The sequence below is a fragment of the Macrotis lagotis genome, chromosome 8, assembly GCF_037893015.1.
Source record: "Macrotis lagotis isolate mMagLag1 chromosome 8, bilby.v1.9.chrom.fasta, whole genome shotgun sequence".
NCBI classification, from domain to species: domain Eukaryota; kingdom Metazoa; phylum Chordata; class Mammalia; order Peramelemorphia; family Peramelidae; genus Macrotis; species Macrotis lagotis.
Genome location: NC_133665.1, coordinates 192,910,503 through 192,931,895, shown reverse-complemented (window position 1 = coordinate 192,931,895; position 21,393 = coordinate 192,910,503). Strand labels below are relative to the sequence as shown.

Here is a 21,393-nt window from a genome sequence, read left to right as displayed (position 1 = left end):
GTGCGGCCTCCCCAGAGGACTTACGCAGTTCGCCCACTTTCAGGATCTCACACAGCATCTTGGTCAGCTCGATGCTGCTGCGGCCGAAAGGACACTCATGCTTGTCTTCTCTGCTGCTATTCTCTAGAACAATCTGTGGGGACAAATAGAGAGGTCAGCAAGAGGGTTCAGGGCTGAGGGGAGGCCTGACGGCTGGGCTAAGTTGCTACCCGAGGAGGGGGCTGGGGAATCAATGAAGCAGCATCTCCCTTGCTGGGGCCCTCGGGCTCTGGAGGTTGGACCCCAGGGACCTGCACCCCCCACAAAGTACCTGTTTGTAATTCTCTCTGCAGTGTGGACCAAAAGCAGCCTTCTGCAGCTTTGCAAAAACTTAAAAAAAAGGAAGAGTGGAAGAGGAGGGTGGAGGCAGAGGAGAAGGGGGCAAAGAAGAAGAGGGAAGGGAGAGGAGGAAGAGAAGGATGAAGGAAGGGGCTCAGTAGGAGGAAGAGGGGAGAAAGGAGGAAGACAAAAAGAAGGTAGATGCTAGAATTCTCAGAAGAGGAAGGTTTTGCCCATAAGCTGCCTACCCACCATGATCTCCTGCAAATCCCAGGTGCAGGGGGCCCTCACCCCCACCCTTTACGTCCATCTCATTGGCCCTTTTACAAGATGCCCCCACTGAGGACCCTCTCTCCCTATTTCCAGGCCTGAAAGACGGGTCATATTCCTCTCCAAAAGTGACATTCAGCCAGGCGTGCAGGAGGAGGCTGAGGGCAGCCCCCCTCTCAACCCCCCACCCCACCTTGGGCTTCACACAAGGACCCCAGTTGCATCTTGCATTAATGTTTCATGATTGTATCAATATTGCATGGGCGATGGCGGGTGCTCTGCATTCTTGGCAGGTAGACTGGCCTCAGCCAATCAGGGCTGGAGATACAGGCCGATGGTTTATTAGCAGGCAAGAAAGAAAATGCTAATTTAAGTAATCAATGTGAAAATCAGCCCCGAGAGCCCCCTCAGTTGGTTCCTTGACAGCCCATCTATCTTCTGTTGTTTACCTCTGGGAGGGAAATAAAACCCCCAGGCTGGGGGCCTTCCCAGAGGCCTCCTCAAAGGCTTGTGGGAGGGGGTGGCTAAGGGCTGGCCAGGACCCCAGACTGGGGCTGTCATCAAGGGGAAGAGTCTCTTGTCTGTCTTAATTTGAAATGTTCCCAAGTCTCCAATGCAGAATAAAGACCCCCCCCAGCCCCCATCTCAGAGACAGACCGCCCCTGGGCTGGTTCTTGGAAATCGCTCCTGGGTCCCGAAGGGGAAACAAGCCCGCAGTCATCACCTAGACCAAGTCCCAGCATCACACACACCTACAGGAGAGCAGGAGAGCCGCCTTCTCTCACATCAGGGCCACTGGGGGATGCCACGGCGCACCTGTAGTCCAGGGGATTTCTTCCTGGGTTCAAATCCAGCCTCTGCCACTTCCTACCTAGGTGACCCCGGGTAATGTCACCTTGCCTCAGTTTCCCCATGTGTAAAGTGAGCTAGGAAAGGGAATGACAAACTATTGCAGTCTCTTTGCCAAAAACACCCCAGATGGGGTCACAGCTGAACAACAGCTCAGGGTCACTGCCTCTAGTATCAATGCCTTAATTCAATTTAGCATGATCCCTAAAAAATAACTCCCTACCCCCAATAAATTAACATAAAATAATTGAGCAAAGCTCAAAACTGTCCCTCCCCAAATGGATGTCTTCAACCTATCAAGCGTTTGTTTGGCACTTTCACTAGCCGTGGCTCTCCATTTGGGGCTGGGGAGGGGCTTCCTCGGTTCCCCTGAGCCCCTTTCACAAGAGGCAGGAAAACCTTGATTGACAGATAGCGAGAGGATCTAGGGTGGGAGCCCCAGGCCAGACACCATGAGAGGGGTGTGGGGGGCTCCCGGGGAGGGCTTCACTATCCTGGAAGCAGTTTTCCTGGGGAAAACCCAACATCCATCATGAAATATTGATACAATCATGAAACATTAAGGCAAAATGCACCTGGGGTCCTTGTGTGGAGCCCAGCCTCCCCCTTTTCCTCTGCCTCCACCCTCATCTTCCACTCTCTTTTTCTTTTTTTTTAAAGGAGCTGAGACAGAGACTTCCGTCTCCTCCTGAACACCTGATGAATGCCACTTTTGGAGAGGAATGCGGCCCATCCTTCAAGCCTGGAGGTAGAGAGGGTCCTCAGTGTGGTCATCTTGTAAAAGGGCCAGTGAAATGGACCTAAAGGGGTGGGGGGTTGAGGGCCCCCCACACCTGGGAATTGCAGGAGAACATGATGGGTAGGCAGCGGGTGCAGAGACAGCGACAGCATGCCCGACCTTACAATGAGAGAAGAATTATTGAATGTGAATAAATGTGAAAGTTAGGGGGCACCCCATGAGGCCAGGAAGATTGAAAAAAGACAGGACACAAATGGCCAAGAGATGCGAGAGGCCGCCCAGGGCCAGCTTCCCATCCTCCACGTAATGAGTACATTAGGAGCCCTTTAAACAGCTGGAGGCCCAGCCTGCCTGGAGCTGGACCCTTCCTCTGGCTCCAGGAGCTGGGGAATCATGGAGCAGACCTTGGGGCTGAGTGACTCTTCCCTTGCATCTGCATAGTTCAGCCGGGCTGACCTGGGCCTGTCCACTGGTACAAACTAGCATTGGACCCTGGGCCAAGATTCAGATTCATTCGTGACTAGATAAAGGGGTCCCCCAGTAAGGAGTAATGTTGGAACCAAGGGCATCACCCCAACAGAAACAAAAGGGTCCGAGATTTTTCACTGGGGAAGTGTTGCCAGCCATCTTGGGAGCTCTGAAGGCCCCTTAAAGGCCACGAAGCATCCTCAGCCCCACTCCTCAGGACCTTGTGAAAACTGTCAAGGTTCCTTCCTGGGGGATGAATGGGATCTGGTGTCTCAAAGACCTTGGGGCCAAGGGCAGGGACTGGCAAGGGTTGGGCCACCACATGCGGTGAGGAGCCATGTGCCAGATGTCTAAAGACTGGCCCAGGGGCACAGGGGCAGGCGGTCCTTGGCCACAGTCAGTGATCAAGGCTTAGAAGTCTGCTGTGTTCTAGAAGGGGGAAGGTGGGGTTGGCAAATGAACCAGATAAGCACTAAAAACACCAGATTTTTTTTCAAAAGAACAACAGCATGCAAGGCACATCTTCTCAATTGTGTTCTTTGGGGTTTGGGGATCTTAGATTTATCACTTCCCTTAAGTTGCTTCTTCTGACCATCTCAGGCTCAAAATAGACTAAGCCCAATAATAAGGCCTACTATTTTGTGTAATTGGAAAAAAATAGAATATATAATTAAAAAAAAAACCAAGGTTGAGCCATATCAGGAAAGCTGAAAGCTGGCATCATGAGAGCCTGGGTCTCCAGGTGTGGAATGGCTCACATGGTGAAGCCACAGCCTTCCTTGGCTTTCCAATAGTTTCTTCTAACAGATCAATTATCCCCAAAATTGCAATTAGGACATGGTGGGAGTGAGAGGGAAGCACAGTCCCTCTTGAATGAGAATTATATAATTTCTAAATTAAATTATGGAAGAAATAGAGACCTTACAGAGGCCACAGCTAAGCAAGGTGCCAGAACTCTGCTGAGATCTTCCTGTCCACCTGTCCAGCTCCACCCTGGCCAGTCCCGCTCAGATAACCCCGCCAAATGTGGGTCCCCTGAGGTTTGTGGATTCCTCCAGTTCCTCTCCAAAAACTATGGATTTGGAGCTTTAGTCCGTGAGAGGAGGGGGTACCAGAGGGCAGCCCCCTCAGCTCTCCCTCCCTACAGTACTATCAAACGAGGGGTCTCAGCCTGGAGCATGATGCTGATGGGGTCCATTAGGCAGGGACAGGCCCCAAAGCAGGGCCTTTGACCGCCCCCACTCCCACCCTGTATTCTCAGCAGAAAACCAACTAAGATTCCCCTCCAAGGCTGAGCCCCCCTGCTCTAGACTGGGAACAAGGAGCAAGGCCCTCCCCGGGCTTCAGGCAAGCAGTCACCCACAGAGGCTGTGCTACACTTTTCTCAATTCACTAAATAAATCCACGCGGAGGCCAGCCTTGCAGGCTCTGGTGCTTGTGTCTGTAAACTAGACTGGCCATCAGATGGCCCAGATCACAGGCAGGAAATAATCTCAACAAATAAAGAAATCAATAGAGACCTAAAGATAAATGAACAAAGGAATGGAAAGATAGAGAGAAATTAAATGAATAAATAAATGAGCAAATAGATAGCTAGGTAAATTAATCTATAGATAAATAAATCTCTAAATGAATAAATAAATGAACAGAGAGAACAGAGATGAGTAAATGGATGGGTAAATAAGAAAATAAATAAATAAATGGATGAATAAATGATGTGAGCCAGCCTGGCAGCTGCCTCCAGCAAGATTTTGGGGACAGGGGGAGGAGAGAGCAAAAATGATCTGCCACAAAGCTTTATTCCTATCATTTACTTCGTCATTAACTTTAATTACATGCTATGAACTGTCCTGTAATTACAGAGCTTGGGGTGCTGCCAATTTCCCCTTTGGCGTGGGCAAAGTGCTGTAAGTGAGTGGAAAGCTTCGGTCTCCCCCCAACCCACCCTGTGGCCCCCGGGTCCAGATGTCCATTTTATGGCCATGGCCCCGGCTGAGCGGATAGCCTGGGACTCTGAGAGCTTCGTCCCTGAAGCTCCATCAGAGGCTGAAGAGTGGCCATCCTGTTCACTGACAGCAAGGCAGGACCCCATTTCCCCTTCCGCAGTATCTGCTTGGCCAGGCCAGGAAGGACACTGGGCTCTCCTGTCTGTGCCACCCAGGGTTGGAGGCAGAGAGAAGAAAGTGGAGTCTGGGGATCAGTCTTCCCTCTCCCCAATGGAAACAAAACACCTCTCTGCACCCTTTCAAAGACTTGGCTACTCCTGGGCTTCGGAGAAAGGGATCCTTGGCCCCAAGCCTTAGTCAGTTCTAAGGTCCCTCAGGAAGAAAATGTTCCTAAGGCAATTCACAGGCGCTGATTGATGCCCCAATATGAAGAGCTTCCGCAGTGGGGGGGGCGGCCTGGGGCTAGAGTGGGCCTGGACCCCAAGGATGGCTGGCCTCTGACACATTGCCCAAGGGACCCAAGATGGGCTGAGTCAGCTCTCTGTGCCTCAAGGATCTCCCCCAAAGGAAGAGTTCTAAGGAGACCCCTGAAGGACACCAGCCGGGCCTTGGGGGTATGCTTCCGCTGGCACCAGCAACTTACAATCCAACTTCTTACTGTTGGGCTTCAGTCACATCTGATTCTTCCTGGCCCCATTTGGGCTTTCTTGGCAAAGTTACTGGCGGGGGGGGGCTTGCCATTTCCTTCAGCTCATTTTACAGGTAAGGAAACTGAGGCAAATGGGGTTAAGTGACTTGCCCCAGGTCACACAGCTTGTAAGCATCTGAGGCTAGATTTGAACTCGGTCTCCTGGATCCTGGCCCAGGGCTCGGTCAACTCTGCCCTCCAGTTGTCCAAAAGATGGATGGGGTGCCTGGACACTGAGGGACGTGATGGGACATAGAAGAAGGCTTTACTAAGGCAAGTGGGAGGGAGGAAGGGCGAGGGGCTGATGGTACCATCCTGGACCTTGGCAGGCATGGGGAATGCGACCAGATGGAAAGGCAGCCAGAAGAGGGGTGGGGGGGAGGAAGGAGACCCTGGAGCCTCCTGTGAAACAGCAGAGAGATGGTGGCACTTCAGAAGGGGTCCCGAAGCAGGACTGGAGAGAAAAGGATCGGAGGCAGGGAGACCAAGAGGAGGCTCATCTGGGGCTTCACAGATCCAAGGGGGTGGTAGGAGGCCCAGATGGTCCGGGGAAGCCCGAGAAGCAGGCCCCAGACTCCATGTGAAGGGTCCTGGCTCTGGAGTGGAAGGACCCCAGAGGCCTAACATGACCTGACAAAGGCCCCTCAGGGATTGACCATGGTGAAATTTGAACTCAGACCTTCGGACTTCCTGATGCAGTCTCCTTATAGGGGACAGTGGGATAGGAATCAGTGTCTCCCATCTCCCTCAGAGGTTTGCCCTCCCTCCTCGCTCTGCCTCCAGCCTTCTCCAAGCCCCAGCTACAATCCCCCCCTTGATTCCAGGGCCTTCCATCCATTCCTGGTCCTATTTATCCTGGATTGAGCTGGTGGTGCACACTGCCAACCGCCATGTTCCCAGATGTGCCGGTGTCAGAGAGCACAGGACCCTGAGACCATCATGTGTCATGACAAAACACGCTAAGTTTTCCAGAAGTTCTTTGGGATGTGGACCCAAAGAGATCTGCCTGTATGTGCATGTATGCATATAGTTCAGTAACATGTTTAGTAACTGTTGTTTGATCGAATTCTATGCAGCATTCTTTGAAGCACTCTCTCTGTCCTGAAGAATTACTGATAAGGAGCACAACCATTTCTGACCCAAGCATTTGAATTCTTGCTTCCGAGGATAGTTTCTCAAATAGACTGGGGTCATGTTCACAAAACATTGATTTAAACTCCACAGGAAAGGCAAAGATGGGGACCGGCCAGCACACTTACCCGGATATACGCATCTTGGTGATGTTTGGCAAAGTACAGCATGTTGTCAAGGGCCAACATTCCTGGGGGAGTCTGGGTGAAGTCCATGGCGGGGTTCACATGGTTCTGTGGAAAGACAAGGAGGGTGATGTGTCAGCAGTGACATGGAGCTCCCTTCTGCTGGCCTCTCCTCCATGGCCCAGATGACCTGGCTCAGCTTCATGAAACCCCCAGTCTCCCTGATGCCCTCCTCAAAAGGTGGGGCTCCTTCTGGAGGCAGGAGAAAGTTTAAAATGGACCAGCCTCAGAAATCTTGGGGGGGAGTGTCTCTACTCCACAGGCTGTACAACTAGGTGAACTACCAAAACAGAGTCAATATGATGTAAGCAAATAACCAATGTAAGTGTCTACTGTAAACTAAGGGATATGAGGCGGAAAAAGCGTCAGAGTCCCTGTCCTCAAGGAGCTTCCACTCTGCCAGAGGAGAGAAGTGTATACAGGAGGAGGCCCTAGAGGACGAGAGGGGCAGAAAGGAAGCGTCCAGAACGAGGACACGGAGCTCTCATTGAGGCCAGTCACTGCCCAGGGCCCCCCAGGCTGCCCAAAAGGACTCACTCTAGCCATTGCAGAGCCAAACAAAATGGTGGAGACACAGTCAATGGGAAGACCTGCCAGTGCTAGTGGACAGATAGATGGAATGAGAAAAGACAATTGCAATGGTAAGTTATGATGAGATAAAATTCCAGGTTAGGAGAAAAGAACTAAGCTATCCACTCCTTTGTAAGATGAGGAAACTGAGGCAGCTGCTCTGAGGGAGGATTCACATGCCCACCTGGACTCCAAGGTTGGTATTTCAGATTCTACCACCCTGGCTCTCCCACACTCCTCTTGCTAAATTACAAGTTGAACCTTGGAGAAGAGACTATGTTGGTCTTAAGGACCAAGAGTGAATGGAAAGCCTGCTAAAATAGAATAAGGAAAAGATAAACCATCAGAGTAAATCTTTTAAGGAAAATTTGGATGGAAAATAAAAAATTTAGAATAGAAACTGGAAAACCTTACCAAAGTAGTAGACACAGAAAAAACCCCCAACAAGCCAGCAGGATGGGGAAAGAACTAAAAAATGCAATGCTATAACAAGACATATAAAAGCAAAATCAGAAGACTAGAAAATGGGAAGAAAACATAACTACATTTACTCTCATAAAGTACTAAACGAGGAAACAAGATGAGAACAGACAACTTTAAACCATTGTGTTCTCCAAGAAAGTATAATTAACCACAAAGCTTGTACATACATTCTAAGAAATCAAAAAAGAAAATGGCCCCAAACTGTTGAAATGGAACTGAAAGAACCTGAAAGAAACTCCAAATTCAATACTCCCAGGATTGTGAGCACTGAACTGCAGAGCTTCTCTATTGAAGGACAAATACCATTGGCAGGAGGCATGTTGTCCAAGGAAGCCCATTCAGAACTCCATAGACCTGTACAGTGAATATAGGGAAGGAAAGAAAAGAGAAGGAAAAAAGAGACACCAAAAAGTAAACTGATGATTTCCAAGAGGTCCTGTCCAAAGAACCACAACTGTATAGAATTTTTGAAAGAAAACCCAGAAGTGGCAAAGACAAATAGATCTGAGTGATAAAAGGGTTCAAAGATGATCAGAGGCTTCATCTGTACTGGGGGAGAAGAGGGGAAGATGCTTCAGAAACTCCCCACCCATGCGGGTCAGTGAAGGAGTAGTGACCGGGCAGATAGCCGTCGTGCCACAGACACCAGGCCAGGACTCCATGGAGTTTTGTAAAAGCAGAAAAACAATCAACACAGGCTATTTTCATTTCCCTTCTGGTCAGAAAACTCAATCATTAATTTTGGAGTGTCTTTGAAGAAGCACCCGGTTCATTGTCAGTGAGCCCCCGATGCTTCCAGGGATGGATCAGTCAACACAGAGAGATGTAAAACCCTTCCCTAGGTCTGACTCAACCTAGGGCTTGCTTCAAGCCAGAAGAGGACCTACAAGGAGACTGGTCCTTTCCAAAGGTCCCTGTTTTCAGAATTTCAGCTAGAAGGATATAGTTCAGTTAAACTGGGGCATCTCCATGTGCCAGCACTCTGAGGGCCCTTTGCAATTATGGTCTCATGAGATCCTTACCACAACCCTGGGCTGCAGGTGGGAGGAAATTGAGGCAGACAGTGGTGAAGGAACTTGGCCCGCTCACCCAGCTGGTGCCTGAAGTTGGATCTGAGCTCACTCCCCACCACCAGGTTGTCCTATCTTGTCTTTTCTTCCTCTCTGGTTCTGACTCCACAGAGGTCAGAAACTTTCCTGGGATCTTCAATGTTATTGCTGTGAGTTAGGAAGTTAGGAAGACTCACTAGAATCTGGATAGGGAGCATTCATTCTGAAGGCACAAGAATGGGGGTGGGTTTTATTCTCCATTGAAAAACAGACAGCATCCCCCTTAGCATCCTAGGCTTCTTAGCAAGATTCTCAAAATATCGACAATGAAACCCCGTTAGGTCATAAATTGTGGTTCTGAGAGGCATGATCACCCGATGGACAGCCAGGCATCTAAGTGCTCCGGGGTAGTGATGAGAGCCAGGGAGAGGCGGCCAAGGCCAGGGAGCCACCGCAGCTCCGTCTTTGGTTATTTATGAGATGCTAGAGGCACAGATTTATTTTCCTTTCTCATTTCAGATTTTTTGGGGGTTGTTGTTCTACCTGCCTTGAAATCGAAACAGCAAGGGCTTTGATGAATTGCTTGAAATTTTCCTCCCACCCCCCCATGACTTCATCACCCCTCTGCTGGGCATTCGAAGATCCATTTGTAACTCCACGCAGAAGTGAATCATGGTAGACAGCACTCCCCCCAGCTACAGAGGACGGCCATTTCTCTTCTCCAAGGACGCAGGTTTTACTTTCAGAAAAATGGTGCCAACCCATTAAGGAAAGATAGAAAACCACCAGAACACTCGGGCAGAACCTGACATCTCCTTGCCAGCATCCTCATTCAGCCACCTCGAGACCTTATATCACAAGTCCCCCCACCCCATCAGAGTTGAACTGTGGTTTTCCTTGGCCGGTCCATGTTTTATGATCACCTCCCCACCGCCAGCTCCCGCCTTGGGGAATCTTGGCCCATCAATCTTCCCAAGTGGTGCAGGCCTCAAGGCTGGCCTTAGCTGCCCATCCCCTCTGGCTCTCATTCCAGGCCTGGCTTGGCTCATTTTCTTATCACCAATGCCTACTTTGATGGAGTTCTGTTTTGTTTTGTTTTGTTCTTAGATTTTATTTATTTTGAGTTTTACAGTTTTTCCCCCATTCTTGCTTCCCTCCCCCCACCCCCAACAGAAGGCAGTCTGTTAGTCTTTCCATTGTTTCCATGGTATACATTGGTCTCAGTTTAATGTGATGACAGAGCAATCTTATCCTTAAGGAAGAAAAATAAAGTATAAGAGATAGCAAAATTACATAATAAGATAACAGTGTTTTTTTTTTTCTAATTTGAAGGTAATAGTCTTTAGTCTTGGTTCAAAGTTCCTTATTCTTTCTCTGGATACAGATGGGATTTTCCATCACAGAGAGGCCCAAATTGTCCCTGATTGTTGCACTGATGCGATGAGCAAGTCCATCAAGGTTGGACTTTGATGGCTTTTGTGCTTCTCCTTACACCAGATGTGTCCTTCCATGACCTCTGGGGCCAACTGCCATGACAACTCTCCAGAGACAGAAATTTTCTTCATTTGTGGCCAGGCATTCACCGGAGAAAGGCACTGCTAAGAAGCTGGAGTTTGTTTTAGGGAGCGGCTGGTGGCCCCACCTCCATTCTCCATGTCATTCAGCCCCTCTCTTTCTTCTGTTCAATTCTGGCTCTGGTCATGGACCCTGGAGCATCTGCCCAAGCTGTGGGCCCTGAAGGTCAGATTCAGGAACTGCAGGTCATCCACTTTGTGTGCTCTGTGGGACTGGTATCTGCTGGGCAAGATCCTCAGACCCTGGCCTCTGGTTGGGGAACAGTCCCCTCATCATGCCTCATCTCTGGCCCACCATGTCCAAAACCTCCTCTGGGGCCAGAACCTCCAGACTGGTTGTCTCCCCAGTGGAAGACACCCTTCCTCCTTGAGGGCAAGCTCTATCTCACATGGCCAGGCCTTAGCACAGGGCCCGTCACACAGTAAGAGCCCCCTAGTTGCCTTTCAACCACCACCTAGCAGGGGCTTGGCAAGGCTGGCCTGGGTTGAGGTGTCTCGTGTTCTGGGATCTGATGCAATCTATGGGAAAACTCCTGCCTGTGGGGTCTCCCTCCAACAGGGCAGCCCCTGCCCCTCTTGAATCTTTCTAGTCCAAGCATGGGACCTGGCTCCTAGAAAACCCTTAATAAAACCTTTCTCCCCTTATCCCCATATCGGCTGATAAAAAGTCCATCGATCAATAAACATTTATTAATCGGCTGCTTGGTACCAGGTACCACTCTATGTCCTTGAATAAAAACAAAGCAATGAAACAAGATGCATTCACATAGGAAATGGGTCTCTTAAAATGTGAAGCAGGGAAGCGGTTGCATGTGATTCTGTCTGATCATTTCGGCATGGCCAGTCATTTGGCAAACGGGATTTTAACACCCAAGTTTCATAGCTCAGGTCAATGGGAGTCTGTCTGCTAGGACGCCAGACGCCATTCTGAAGGTTGCCCCATGCCTTCTGCGATTCTGGGAACTCTAGCTGCCAACCACCAAGGAGTAGAGTTGGGGCAGGCCGTGACCCTACCGTTCATCATCTCTCTGTGCATTTGGTGAGCTAAGAGCTGGGGAGACAAAGATTGACAAAGTCTGAACAAGCAAATATTCTGTACGAACAAGGAGATGGATAAATTGGAGATAATCATGATTGTGGAGGCTGCTTTTGGTTCCATGGATAGAACAGACCTGGAGTCAGGAAGCCTCGAGTTCAAATCCAACCTTACACAATTCCTAACCTTGGCCAAGTCACCTACCCCCTGCCTCTCAGGGTTGTAAGGATCAACCAGTAAGTGCCCTATTTATTCTGCCCCTCCCCATCCCAATGGGAAAACACTAGCTGTAGCCATCCCTTGGTTTGAAGGAAACAAAGCCTAGCCTTTCCTGTCTCCTTCGCATTCTGGGCACAATCCATTGATCACAAGATTGGTCGTCGCTTCTGGAGACCCCTAGGTCTGCCCTTCCCTCCCTCAGCTACAAGGCTCCCTCAGAACTCTGGAGGACAGAGAAAACGGAGAGTCCAAGGAGAAAGCCAGGCGCCCATTCCTCGCTCTCTGAAGATGGCCAGCCCAGCTGGTCTTAATAAGATGTGACAGCAGCGCTGGAAACTCTTCACCTCATACATTATGGAACTCCGTATTGCTCCCATCAAGGGCAGTCTCAGGCAAAAAAAATGCAAATGAGGATGTAGATATGTTAATGCTTTCTTATTTTTCTCGACTCATCCCCCTTCATAAAAGAGGAGCAAAAGTTATTTTGGACAATGCAAGGAGCTGAAAAATACTAAAGAAGCCTCTCAGGGATCCATTTCTGAATTACATTTTTGGGGGGTGAATTCACTGAACTCTGTGCATGGTAGATAAGGACTAGGACCCAGGACGATTGAATCCATTACAAACGAATCTTCCTTGAACAGACTCTGGGAATAAATGACAAGTTTATCAGGGAACAAAAAGCTTCGGCTCCCTGCCACCCTCCGATCTATTGTACAAAAGCCCCCCCCCCCCCCCCTCAATTCTGTCATTCTCATTTTCCTGAGAGGCTTCCAAAGCTTTTGGCACTATGATAGCCAAAGGCTCCTCTCCTCCTCCTCCTTTCCAGGCAGCCACCCATCTCAGTAGGGGACAAGTGGCAGTCACCTTACTAGCCCTGCTCAGGGGAGCTTCCTCCCCAGCCAGAGGGGGACACAGAGGAAATAGCCCCAATTTCTGACCCAAGGAAAACCTAGGTGCCCATCAGGTATGGACCCCTCCCCCATCCCCCAAGCTCCCTATGATCTTGGATTATTGAAAAAAATGGGAGTTGGAGAACCCAGCCCCAAAAGACCAGCTGCTCCCCTCAAGCCCCTCAAGGGAAGGATTATGGTTCTTCAAAAGCTTAGGGTGCAAACAAAAGGATAGGGTGAGATGTTAGCCTTGGCGAGAGTAGACTGTTCTAAGGAGCTTTGCTTGGCCACTGTCCAATGCTGAAACATTGTCCAGTTTCTGCTCCAGCCCCTTCTCCTTGGCTCTCAATTATAAGACACAGTGGGCAGTGGTGGGAAAATAGCCGTGACGGATCTCCTGAGGTTATGGCCGACCACCAGCTCTCTGGAGGGACCATCTCCCTCTCAGCCAAGCCCAAGGGATGGCAACAGGGCTCAGAAGTGGCATTTCTCCACAAAGAGTGATAGTGTCTGTACTAACCACCGACTAAACCATGATGTGAAAGCCCAAAGAGCCATCTGTCAGCCCAGCCTCTCTAGGACCCAGAGCCCCCAAGCCCTTCAGACAAAGTCCTCTAGTGGAAAGGATATGAGGCAGGGCCAAGGAGGGGGTCTGATTGGCATCTCCTAAGGACATGGTATAATGGCTAGGGCTCTGGACTCAGAATCAGGAAGACCTGAGTTCCAATCCTGCCTTAGACTAGGGAGGGTCACTTAACCCCTCTCTCCCTTAACGTCCTCATCTCCAAAAATAAGAGAATTGATACCCTCAAAGATCCCTTCCAGCTTGAAATCTGTGCTGTCCCCATCTTAGGGTCACAGAAGGGAGGAGTCAGGTTCCAGGGAGAAGATGCCCCTGAAGTTGGTTTTCTATTATCTTCCTCAAAGGATTGTGTTTCTTTTGTTTTCTCTTCTGTGCTTTTACTGTTTTCACCAAGGAGACTGGAAACTCTTTGAGGGCAGGGGCTGTTGTATTATTCTCTGTTTATCCCCATCACCCAGAACCGTGCCTGGGAGGGGAGTGAAGAAGCCACTATTAAGCACCTATGGTATGCCAGCCACTGTTCTAACTTCTTTACAAAAAGGATCACTCTCTATCCCTGCAATAACCCTGTGAGGAAGGAACTGAGACAGGAAGCAGTGAAGTGACTTGCCCAAGGTCACTCAGAAAGTGTCTGAAGGTGGATTTGAACCCATCTCCTTGACTCCAGACCCAGTGCTCTCTCTACAGCCTACCCCCCCTCCCCCTGAGTAGCAGAAGTGCTGGATTGAGTCCTTCAATTCTGACTGCCCTTTGGGCTCCCACTTCCTCCGATACTGGTGTTAAATGTCTCCCTGCCCCAGACTCTCCTAGACAGAGAAAACGGCTTCCCTCATGGAGGTCAGGAGGAAGCTGAGTGAGAGGAACTGCCAAGGGAGGGTGAGGGAGCCTGGCCCCAGTGAGCATCCCAGCAGAGAGTTGCCCCTGGGGAGAAAAGCAACACCCCAATCTCAAAAGAGGAGCAAGGAACAAAACTAAAACCATGAGTTCTCATCATTATCTCCAAGAGACTCAGTGATCCACTTTGGAGCAGAGTAGACACAGTGAGTCCTCCTCCCTCTTCCCAACACAGTTCTGAGATTCCCCTGGGTGCAATGCCAGTCCTTTCATCCCCCACAATGGCAACATAGGACAAGGTACACCTCGGTTTACTCATCTGAAAAATGAGGTACTTGGACTGCTTGATCCCCCAGGTGCCTTCCAGCTCCTCTAATTCTCATTAGAGAAGTGGGGAACTATGGGTATAGAGCAGTCTATATACTACAAGACACAGTCAATATGTCTTTGCTGAATATTTTTTTTGGCATAAGGGAAAGCTTATAGGATAGGGGATGGGAAGAAATGTGTGTTCATAAAAGAACATGATATGCAGAAAAACAAAAGACTTCATGGATGCCAAAGCATGGGAAAAATCTGTGAGTTCCTCACTAAGGGGAGCGTCCTGTGTGGATGCTCCCTCCACCATTCCCCTCGATTCAGGAGGTGTCTATTATTCTCTCCTCTGCCACATGGGAGGAGCAGGGAACAAGGCCTGTCCCTCTTCTCTTGGTCACTCCCAGAGCCTTCAGGTGTGGTATCTGGGACATATTGGGTCTTCACAAGTGCTTGTTGATTGATTGGTTGATCTCTGACTCCAAGCCCAGAACGCCTTCCATTTTGGCTTCTTTTCTTTGACATATCTGTCTCCACAGCCAGCACAAGGGCCCCTCTAAGATTCCTCTGAAAATACATCCAAAGGCTTCCAAAACAACTGCAGAGCATGAAAGGAGAGGGTCAGCTCACCCTAGGCTCTGATGAAAATGCTCAGCATGGCAGCCCTGGCTTCAGACGTCACCGACCATCTGGATCCATCAGCTGTCTAGGAGAGACAGGCAGTGGCTCGCCCCACCTACCCCAGGCAGGTGCCCTGACTATCACTGCTTGCTAGGCTCACAGGTCTCCTTGGTCTGGCCAATTGTCAGGGCTGAGGAAGAGGAGCTGCCTCCACCCCAGTGATGGGTCTGGGGCCCAAGTCGCAGGGTTGAGGAGTGAGTGGACCCCAGGGATGTGCACGGGGCTTGGAATGGCCACCATTGTTCTGCACGTGGCTGGCTATGAAGGAAAGATTCAGACTTGGCAAAGTGGGCATCTGCCTGGCCCCAAGATTCTGAAGGAGGTGTCTTAAAAATCTGCCTTTGACCTTCAATGGCTGCTCTGAGCCTTGGCCTCAACAGCAGGGAAATATCAGCAGGCACAGACTCACCAAGTCCTCAGTCATCTACAGCCAAGTCTCTGCTGTCTGGAGCCATCTGTCCAAAGGCTGGGAAACTGGTCCCTGGCTCCAGGGTTTGTCCTGGAAAAATAACTCATCACCATGTGGTCAGTTGATTGGTGCTGAGCGAGGCCAGGTGAACTGAGCAGCAGAACCCAGTGGGAGGCAAAGCCATTCTGGAAGGTTGGTCAGCTGTGGACCCTGCCAAGACTTCATGGTCCAGTAGCCCAGCTTTGGTGAGTCAGGGTGACCTCTATAGCACAATGAGCAAGGCATCAAAGCAGCAGAGAACCAAGCTGGTTGGTTCCTCCCACAAATCAAGGAGCATCCCTGGGACACTTCTCTTTTAGACAGACCATCCCCAAGTTCCAAACTTAGAAAGGGCCCATTCACTCCATTTCCAAGAGACCCCAGTAAGAAATTAGACCTGCTTCTCTGGGACCATTTTTGTCTCCTCGCCAGCCTGCCCTCCTCTCCTCCACTTTCTCTCTCCTCTCTCTCTCACATTTCTTTCTCCATCTCTTTCCCTCCTCTCTCCCTCCCTCTTTCTTTCTCAGAATCCCTCCTCTCCTTTATCTAGCTACTGGGGATCAGAACTCTAGTGGCAGCTGAAACTAGCCATGGATCAGAGGAAGAAGCTGAGGTTCAGAGTGGAGAAGGGACACTCTAGGTCTTCTGGCTTCAAACTGGGTACCCCACAATGAGTCTGGGAATCCTGCCTTGCTAACAATGCTGATACTTGTTGCTTGACCCTAGGAAAGTCTCAGTTTTCTTATCTGCTAAGTGAGTATCGCTCCCCCCCCCCCAGACTAGCCACATTGATGGAGCCCTGATGGATGAAAAGGCATCAAGATATCAAGGTCTGAGATTTTCAATAATCTTCCTAAAATGAACTGAAGGCAATATGTCAGGGGCAGACACAGAGGTGCCAACACCTCCCATGTCTGGTACACCAGGCTATGTCATGAACCTTCTGGGTGTCTTATGGTACCAAAAAGTCATATTCCACATGAAACGTTCCTACCCCAAGTGTGCACCAACTTCAACACAAGTAAGACCTTGAATGTACAAAAAATACAGTTTAAAAGTCCATTTATCGGGAGAGATAGTGTACATGCTCAAGTCTCTGACCTTCCCCTTCCTGTTGCCAAATTAAGTATCTAATGTGTCAAATTTCTCAGAGTAAAAAGCATCGAGACATGAGTAAAACAGGTGGAGAATCCAGGTTATAAACAGATGTGCAACCCTGGACCCCATTCCTTTTGTGTTGGTCGGCTGGTCTTCTGACTTCCACATCACACTCTTGGTTCAGATTGGACTAAATGGCCATGGAAAACCTTTGGCTTATTGGAGCTTGAGCTGTCATCAATTTCTGCCTTCCCTCTTCTCTACCTGGTCAGTGGATTTTCATTTAATTTTCCTACATTCAGTATGAGCCATTTGCTTTCTGTCCTTTGGCAGCATATTGGCTTTGCCTCCCAGATTCATGTTGTCCTCAAATATCCCGAGCACCTTGGAGATCAGTGAGGACTCCATACCAGAGACATCCTTCCAGCCTGTATATGGTCATCAGGATCCATTCCACCTTGGATGTGGTCATCCACTCAACCAATTCCAGAGTCACCAACCTAGGCCACACCCCCTCATCTTCCTCATGAGCTTGGAACATTTCCCCTAACTCATTCCTGTCCTTTGAAGTCAACAGAAAGTTTCAAGGAGAAGTAGTCCTACATGCCTGGATTCATCCCATCTCAAAGAAAGTCAACAACAATGAAGACAAAATATCTTACTGACCTATGTGTTCTTGGGATTTCTATATAGATTGGCCCGAATCACAACTATACCATTATTTAAAATATGGAATAAATGTGGTAAATTTGGCTAAACCCCCCTAACAAATCCAGCCTTTTCAGTGTCCATCAATTGGGGAATGACTGAACAAATTGTGGTATATGTGTGTGATGGAACACTTGTTCAATTAGAAATCAGGAAGGATGAGATTTCAGAGAAGCATAGAAAGACTTGTATGAACTGATGCTGAGTGAGATGAGCAGAACCAGAAGAACATTGTACACCCTAATAGCAACATGGGAGTGAGGATCAACCTTGATGGACTTGCTCCTTCCATCAGTGCAACAATCAGGGAAAATTTTAGGGCATCTGCAATGGAGAATACCTTCTGTATCCAGAGAAAGAACTATGGAGTTTAAACAAAGACCAAAGATTATTATCTTCAATTTTTAAAAAGTTGTCTTATGTGTTACATAATTTGACTGTCCTTAATATTTTCTTTCTTCCTTATGGATATATTTTTTCTCTCACCACTTCAGTTTTGACATACACATATCATGGAAACAAATGTAAAGACTATCAGATTGCTTTCTGTTGGGGAGAGGGGGAAGGAAAGGGAGGGAGGGGAAATTTGTAAAATTCAAAGCCTTGCCAAAAAACACTTGGCAGAAACTACTAATGTATATAATTGGAAAACAAATAAAATATATAAAAAATCCAATCCCTTCTTTCAAGGGTCCACTGAAATTAATGAGATTATTTTTTAAACATCATTTGGTTTGGTTAACAAGACATAGCCTATTTCTGTCTCTTATAGCCCCCAAGGTTGAAAGCACATGGTGGGTAGGGATCATGGTTCTGTCTGAATGATGGAAGGGCTCCACCCCCATCCCACCTAACAATGTTCATGGGTGGTCTAATTATTCTGTGACTTTCTAAGGAGCAGATTATGGCAATGAAACAAATCACTGCATTTGGCCATAAAGCCTTACATTCAGTTCAATCTATGACTCAGGTTTTAGCCTTTCAACAAAATGACCCCAGTATGTGTTCAATTGAACATATCTACTGGAATTCAGAATAGATTCTAATAAAAGCTGGCTCATGAGTAGAGGATTCAGAGGTGTGCCATTGTACCTAACTCTAGCCCAGTGAACCACAGTGACCTTGGCTTAGTGACCTCAGCTCTTGGCCTTAGTTTCCCCATGTAAAAGGAGAAGAGTGGACTATATTATGACTATGGTCCCTTCTGGTCCTAACATTCCATTTTCTTATTTATGGCCAATTGAAAAGATAGATTAATGGATGGGGGATTTTTTAAGTCTCTTAAAAAGATAAGCTCATGCTCATAAAATATAGTTTCTCAGTTGCCCTATTGCCTTGAGGAAGTGATCTTTTGGAAGCTGCAGATGCTCCAGGACAAGCCTGTACCTATAAGACACAGGGCTGACTGACCTGGCTCCAGGGAAGCTGAGGCAGGCACAGGGGTGGACCAAGAGACCAACTTAGCCGGCAGAGAGAAGGAAGGAGTGAGGGCAGAGACATGAAAGCCCTTCTTCTCACAGGCACAATCTGACCTCTGACTGTTGTTCCAAACCTAAAGCCTCTTCTCTACTTTCAGACTCATATGCAAAGTAGAGTTGTGAAGCTTGCAGCCGTGCTTTTGCAATTGAAGTACATTTTGCCAATTGCTAAGGGGAAGTCTGCCAAGGCAGGTTGTGGGGACTCTGACCATGAGGAATATTAAATGTCAAATTGAGGAATTGGTGTTTCATGTTAGAAGAGCTAGAGTTCATCACTGATGATCCTAGCTCAAGGGGGTAACATAGTTAGATGTTGACACTCAAAGACGTCTCCAAGGAAGAAGCCTTAGATCCAGGGATCAGCCTGGAACATCCTGAACACGTCATTCTCAACAGGAACAGGACAGAGAAGAGGATGCTGGTCAGCAGCCACTGGACAATCTCTCCTTGGACCTCCATCATCATTTTCATGTCTTTGAAAACTGTGCTAGGATCACATTCATTAATGAGACCCAGTGATGCTCTGAGAGGGAGTGGTACCCGACAGCTGGTATAATTAAGGATGATGGCCCTGGCAGCCCCATTCCATTTATGTGCCAACCAGCAGCCTAATTTCAGAGAGGGTGCCAAGCACATTGAAAAACAATAGAAAGGAAAAAAAGAGGAGGTTGGCAGTCAAGCAGCGAGTGCCCTCTAGTGTTGGCCAACTGACAAATCACTTAAAAGTTGGCTACAGAGCTGACCCCCAAAATCCCAGTCAGAAGCACCCATTCCCCAATCCACCAGAAGGCTGTACATGAAGACAGATTTGGGGCTAAGAAATAGAAAGTTCTATCCCCTTCCCCTCTAACAAAGGGAATGCTGGGGTCTCATGGCAAGTGTTTGGAGGATGTCTTCAAAGCAGATCCAGCCTGGCTCATGGCCACCAAGACTATCAAATGAAATATCATTTGTAGAGTCCTTCGCACAGGGTAAACAGTAGGCAGTCAAATGGTTTTCTCTTCCTGCACCTTGCTTCTCTTCCCCAGGTCATGCAGGTTTAGGCACCAGAAGGGAGGTTTGAACCCCACTATACCCCTTTGCCTCCCTAAATGAACACTCTTGATGGGTTCTCAGGTGGACTCAGGGAAAGACAATTTTTTTGTTTGTTTTATTTTGTTTTGTTTTTGGCAAGGCAATGGGTTAAGTGACTTGCCCAAGGCCACACAGCTAGGTAATTATTAAGTGTCTGAGGTCAAATTTGAACTCAGGTCCTCCTGACTCCAGGGCTGGTGTTCTATCCACTGTGCCACCTAGCTGCCCCCTACGGGTTTTCAAGCCTAATACATGCAGCTATTTAACAAGCATCTTGATGGCTTTTTTAGCTTTGATAATTTGGTAAGGGAAGGTACCCCTGGAGGAGTCACCTCAAATATGACTTCAGGGAGAGCTGAGGGTTATTATGGGAAGTCAGAGGCAGAGGTGAGAAGGTGGGGGTCATGGCTGACCCCCTAGAGCAGTCAGGGAAGTTTGGGGAGAGCTGTCGGCAGAAGAATCCTGCCTCCTACTGGGCCAGAAATGGTCCCTGGGAGCTGAGAGACCAGTTTGACTCAGCTGAGACAAGAGAGACTTGGCCACAAGCTGGGTCCCCAGCTGGGACCACTCTTCTCCGCCTTTTCAAGTCGGCTGCTCCCCAAGGACTTTCCAGAAGAATCTACTTCAGCTCCTATTGGGAACTGGAAGAGTGAGCGTAGGTTTTAACCAAATCTTTGCAAGGGCATTGCTTCATGGAATGGCGACTCTCCAACAGACAATGGTCCAACAAGGTTTTGACTTGTACAAAAATGTCACTGCCCAAAATGGGCTCTCTTCTTATTGGGTCAGAGTTTATAAATGACCTCCTACCCAGAGGAAAAGGGCCTGGCTGGGTGGGGTGGAGGGGGTGGGCCTGGAACAGAGACCCTCATTGAGGGTCCTGCCAGTCTGTGAGTGTAGCCAAGAGAAGTGGGCAATGGATGGTTGCTGAGGACATCCTCTGGAGAACATGCTTCAAGCCCAGGGAGATGGGACAAAAATAAAGACCTTCCATGGCTGAGAAAATTGGAAAGTAGACCTTAGGTGTGATCTGCTCATTCCTTCTCAAGGGACTCAGAGTCTGAATTCTAAAGCCAAAGCTGTGGCTCAGCCACCAAGCCCAGGCCATGGTGTCCTGTCCAACTCAGACCATTTCAATGGGCTGGGTAGGCAGCCCTTCTGGTGAGACCTGGGGTCAGCAGACCATCCCCTTCCCTCTGCTCCTGGATGCCCAGAACCTTTGGGGCAGATGGCACCTGGAAGGCCATTGAGTCAGCGGCAGTACAGACTGGGAACACACTGGCAAAGAGAAAACGAACCTAAATCCCCTGAAATTATACTTAGCTGAGTTGCCCCGGGAAAGGTGCCTCCCCTCTCCGAACCTCAGCTTCTGCACTTACAAGATGGGGATGCCTATTATTGTTATTAATATATAATTATATAATGTGATGATAATGGATTATAGTGCATTATATAAGGTATTATATATAACGCATATAATATATAATACATTAGTGTTCATATATAATATTAATGGTACAAGTATAAAATAGAAATATGGGTGCTTTGTATTATTAATATAGAATACATAGCATTAATATATGATAACGTCCACCTCTAATATTAATGATCCATCTAAACAATGGGAAGGAAGATGCTTTTATTAGTGTTTCTATGTAATATATCACATTACTGTCTAATAATTCAGCTATCAGATGGGGATAATAACCTTCCTTCCCAGGATTCCTAGAAGGATCAATGAGATCAGAAGCCAGAG

General features: G+C 48.4%; 1 protein-coding gene across 1 annotated transcript in view; it reads right to left on the bottom strand.

The window, feature by feature from the left end:
* Window positions 1–21,393, bottom strand: part of ELMO1 (engulfment and cell motility 1) — a 251,108-nt gene that overhangs the window by 182,353 nt on the left and 47,362 nt on the right. Inside the window, exons 10-11 of the mRNA XM_074199240.1 lie at window positions 6,538–6,642; window positions 25–133 (exon numbers count right to left, since the gene is read on the bottom strand). Of these exons, the coding sequence (XP_074055341.1) occupies window positions 25–133; window positions 6,538–6,642 (214 nt within the window). The remainder of the gene's footprint in view (window positions 1–24; window positions 134–6,537; window positions 6,643–21,393) is intronic.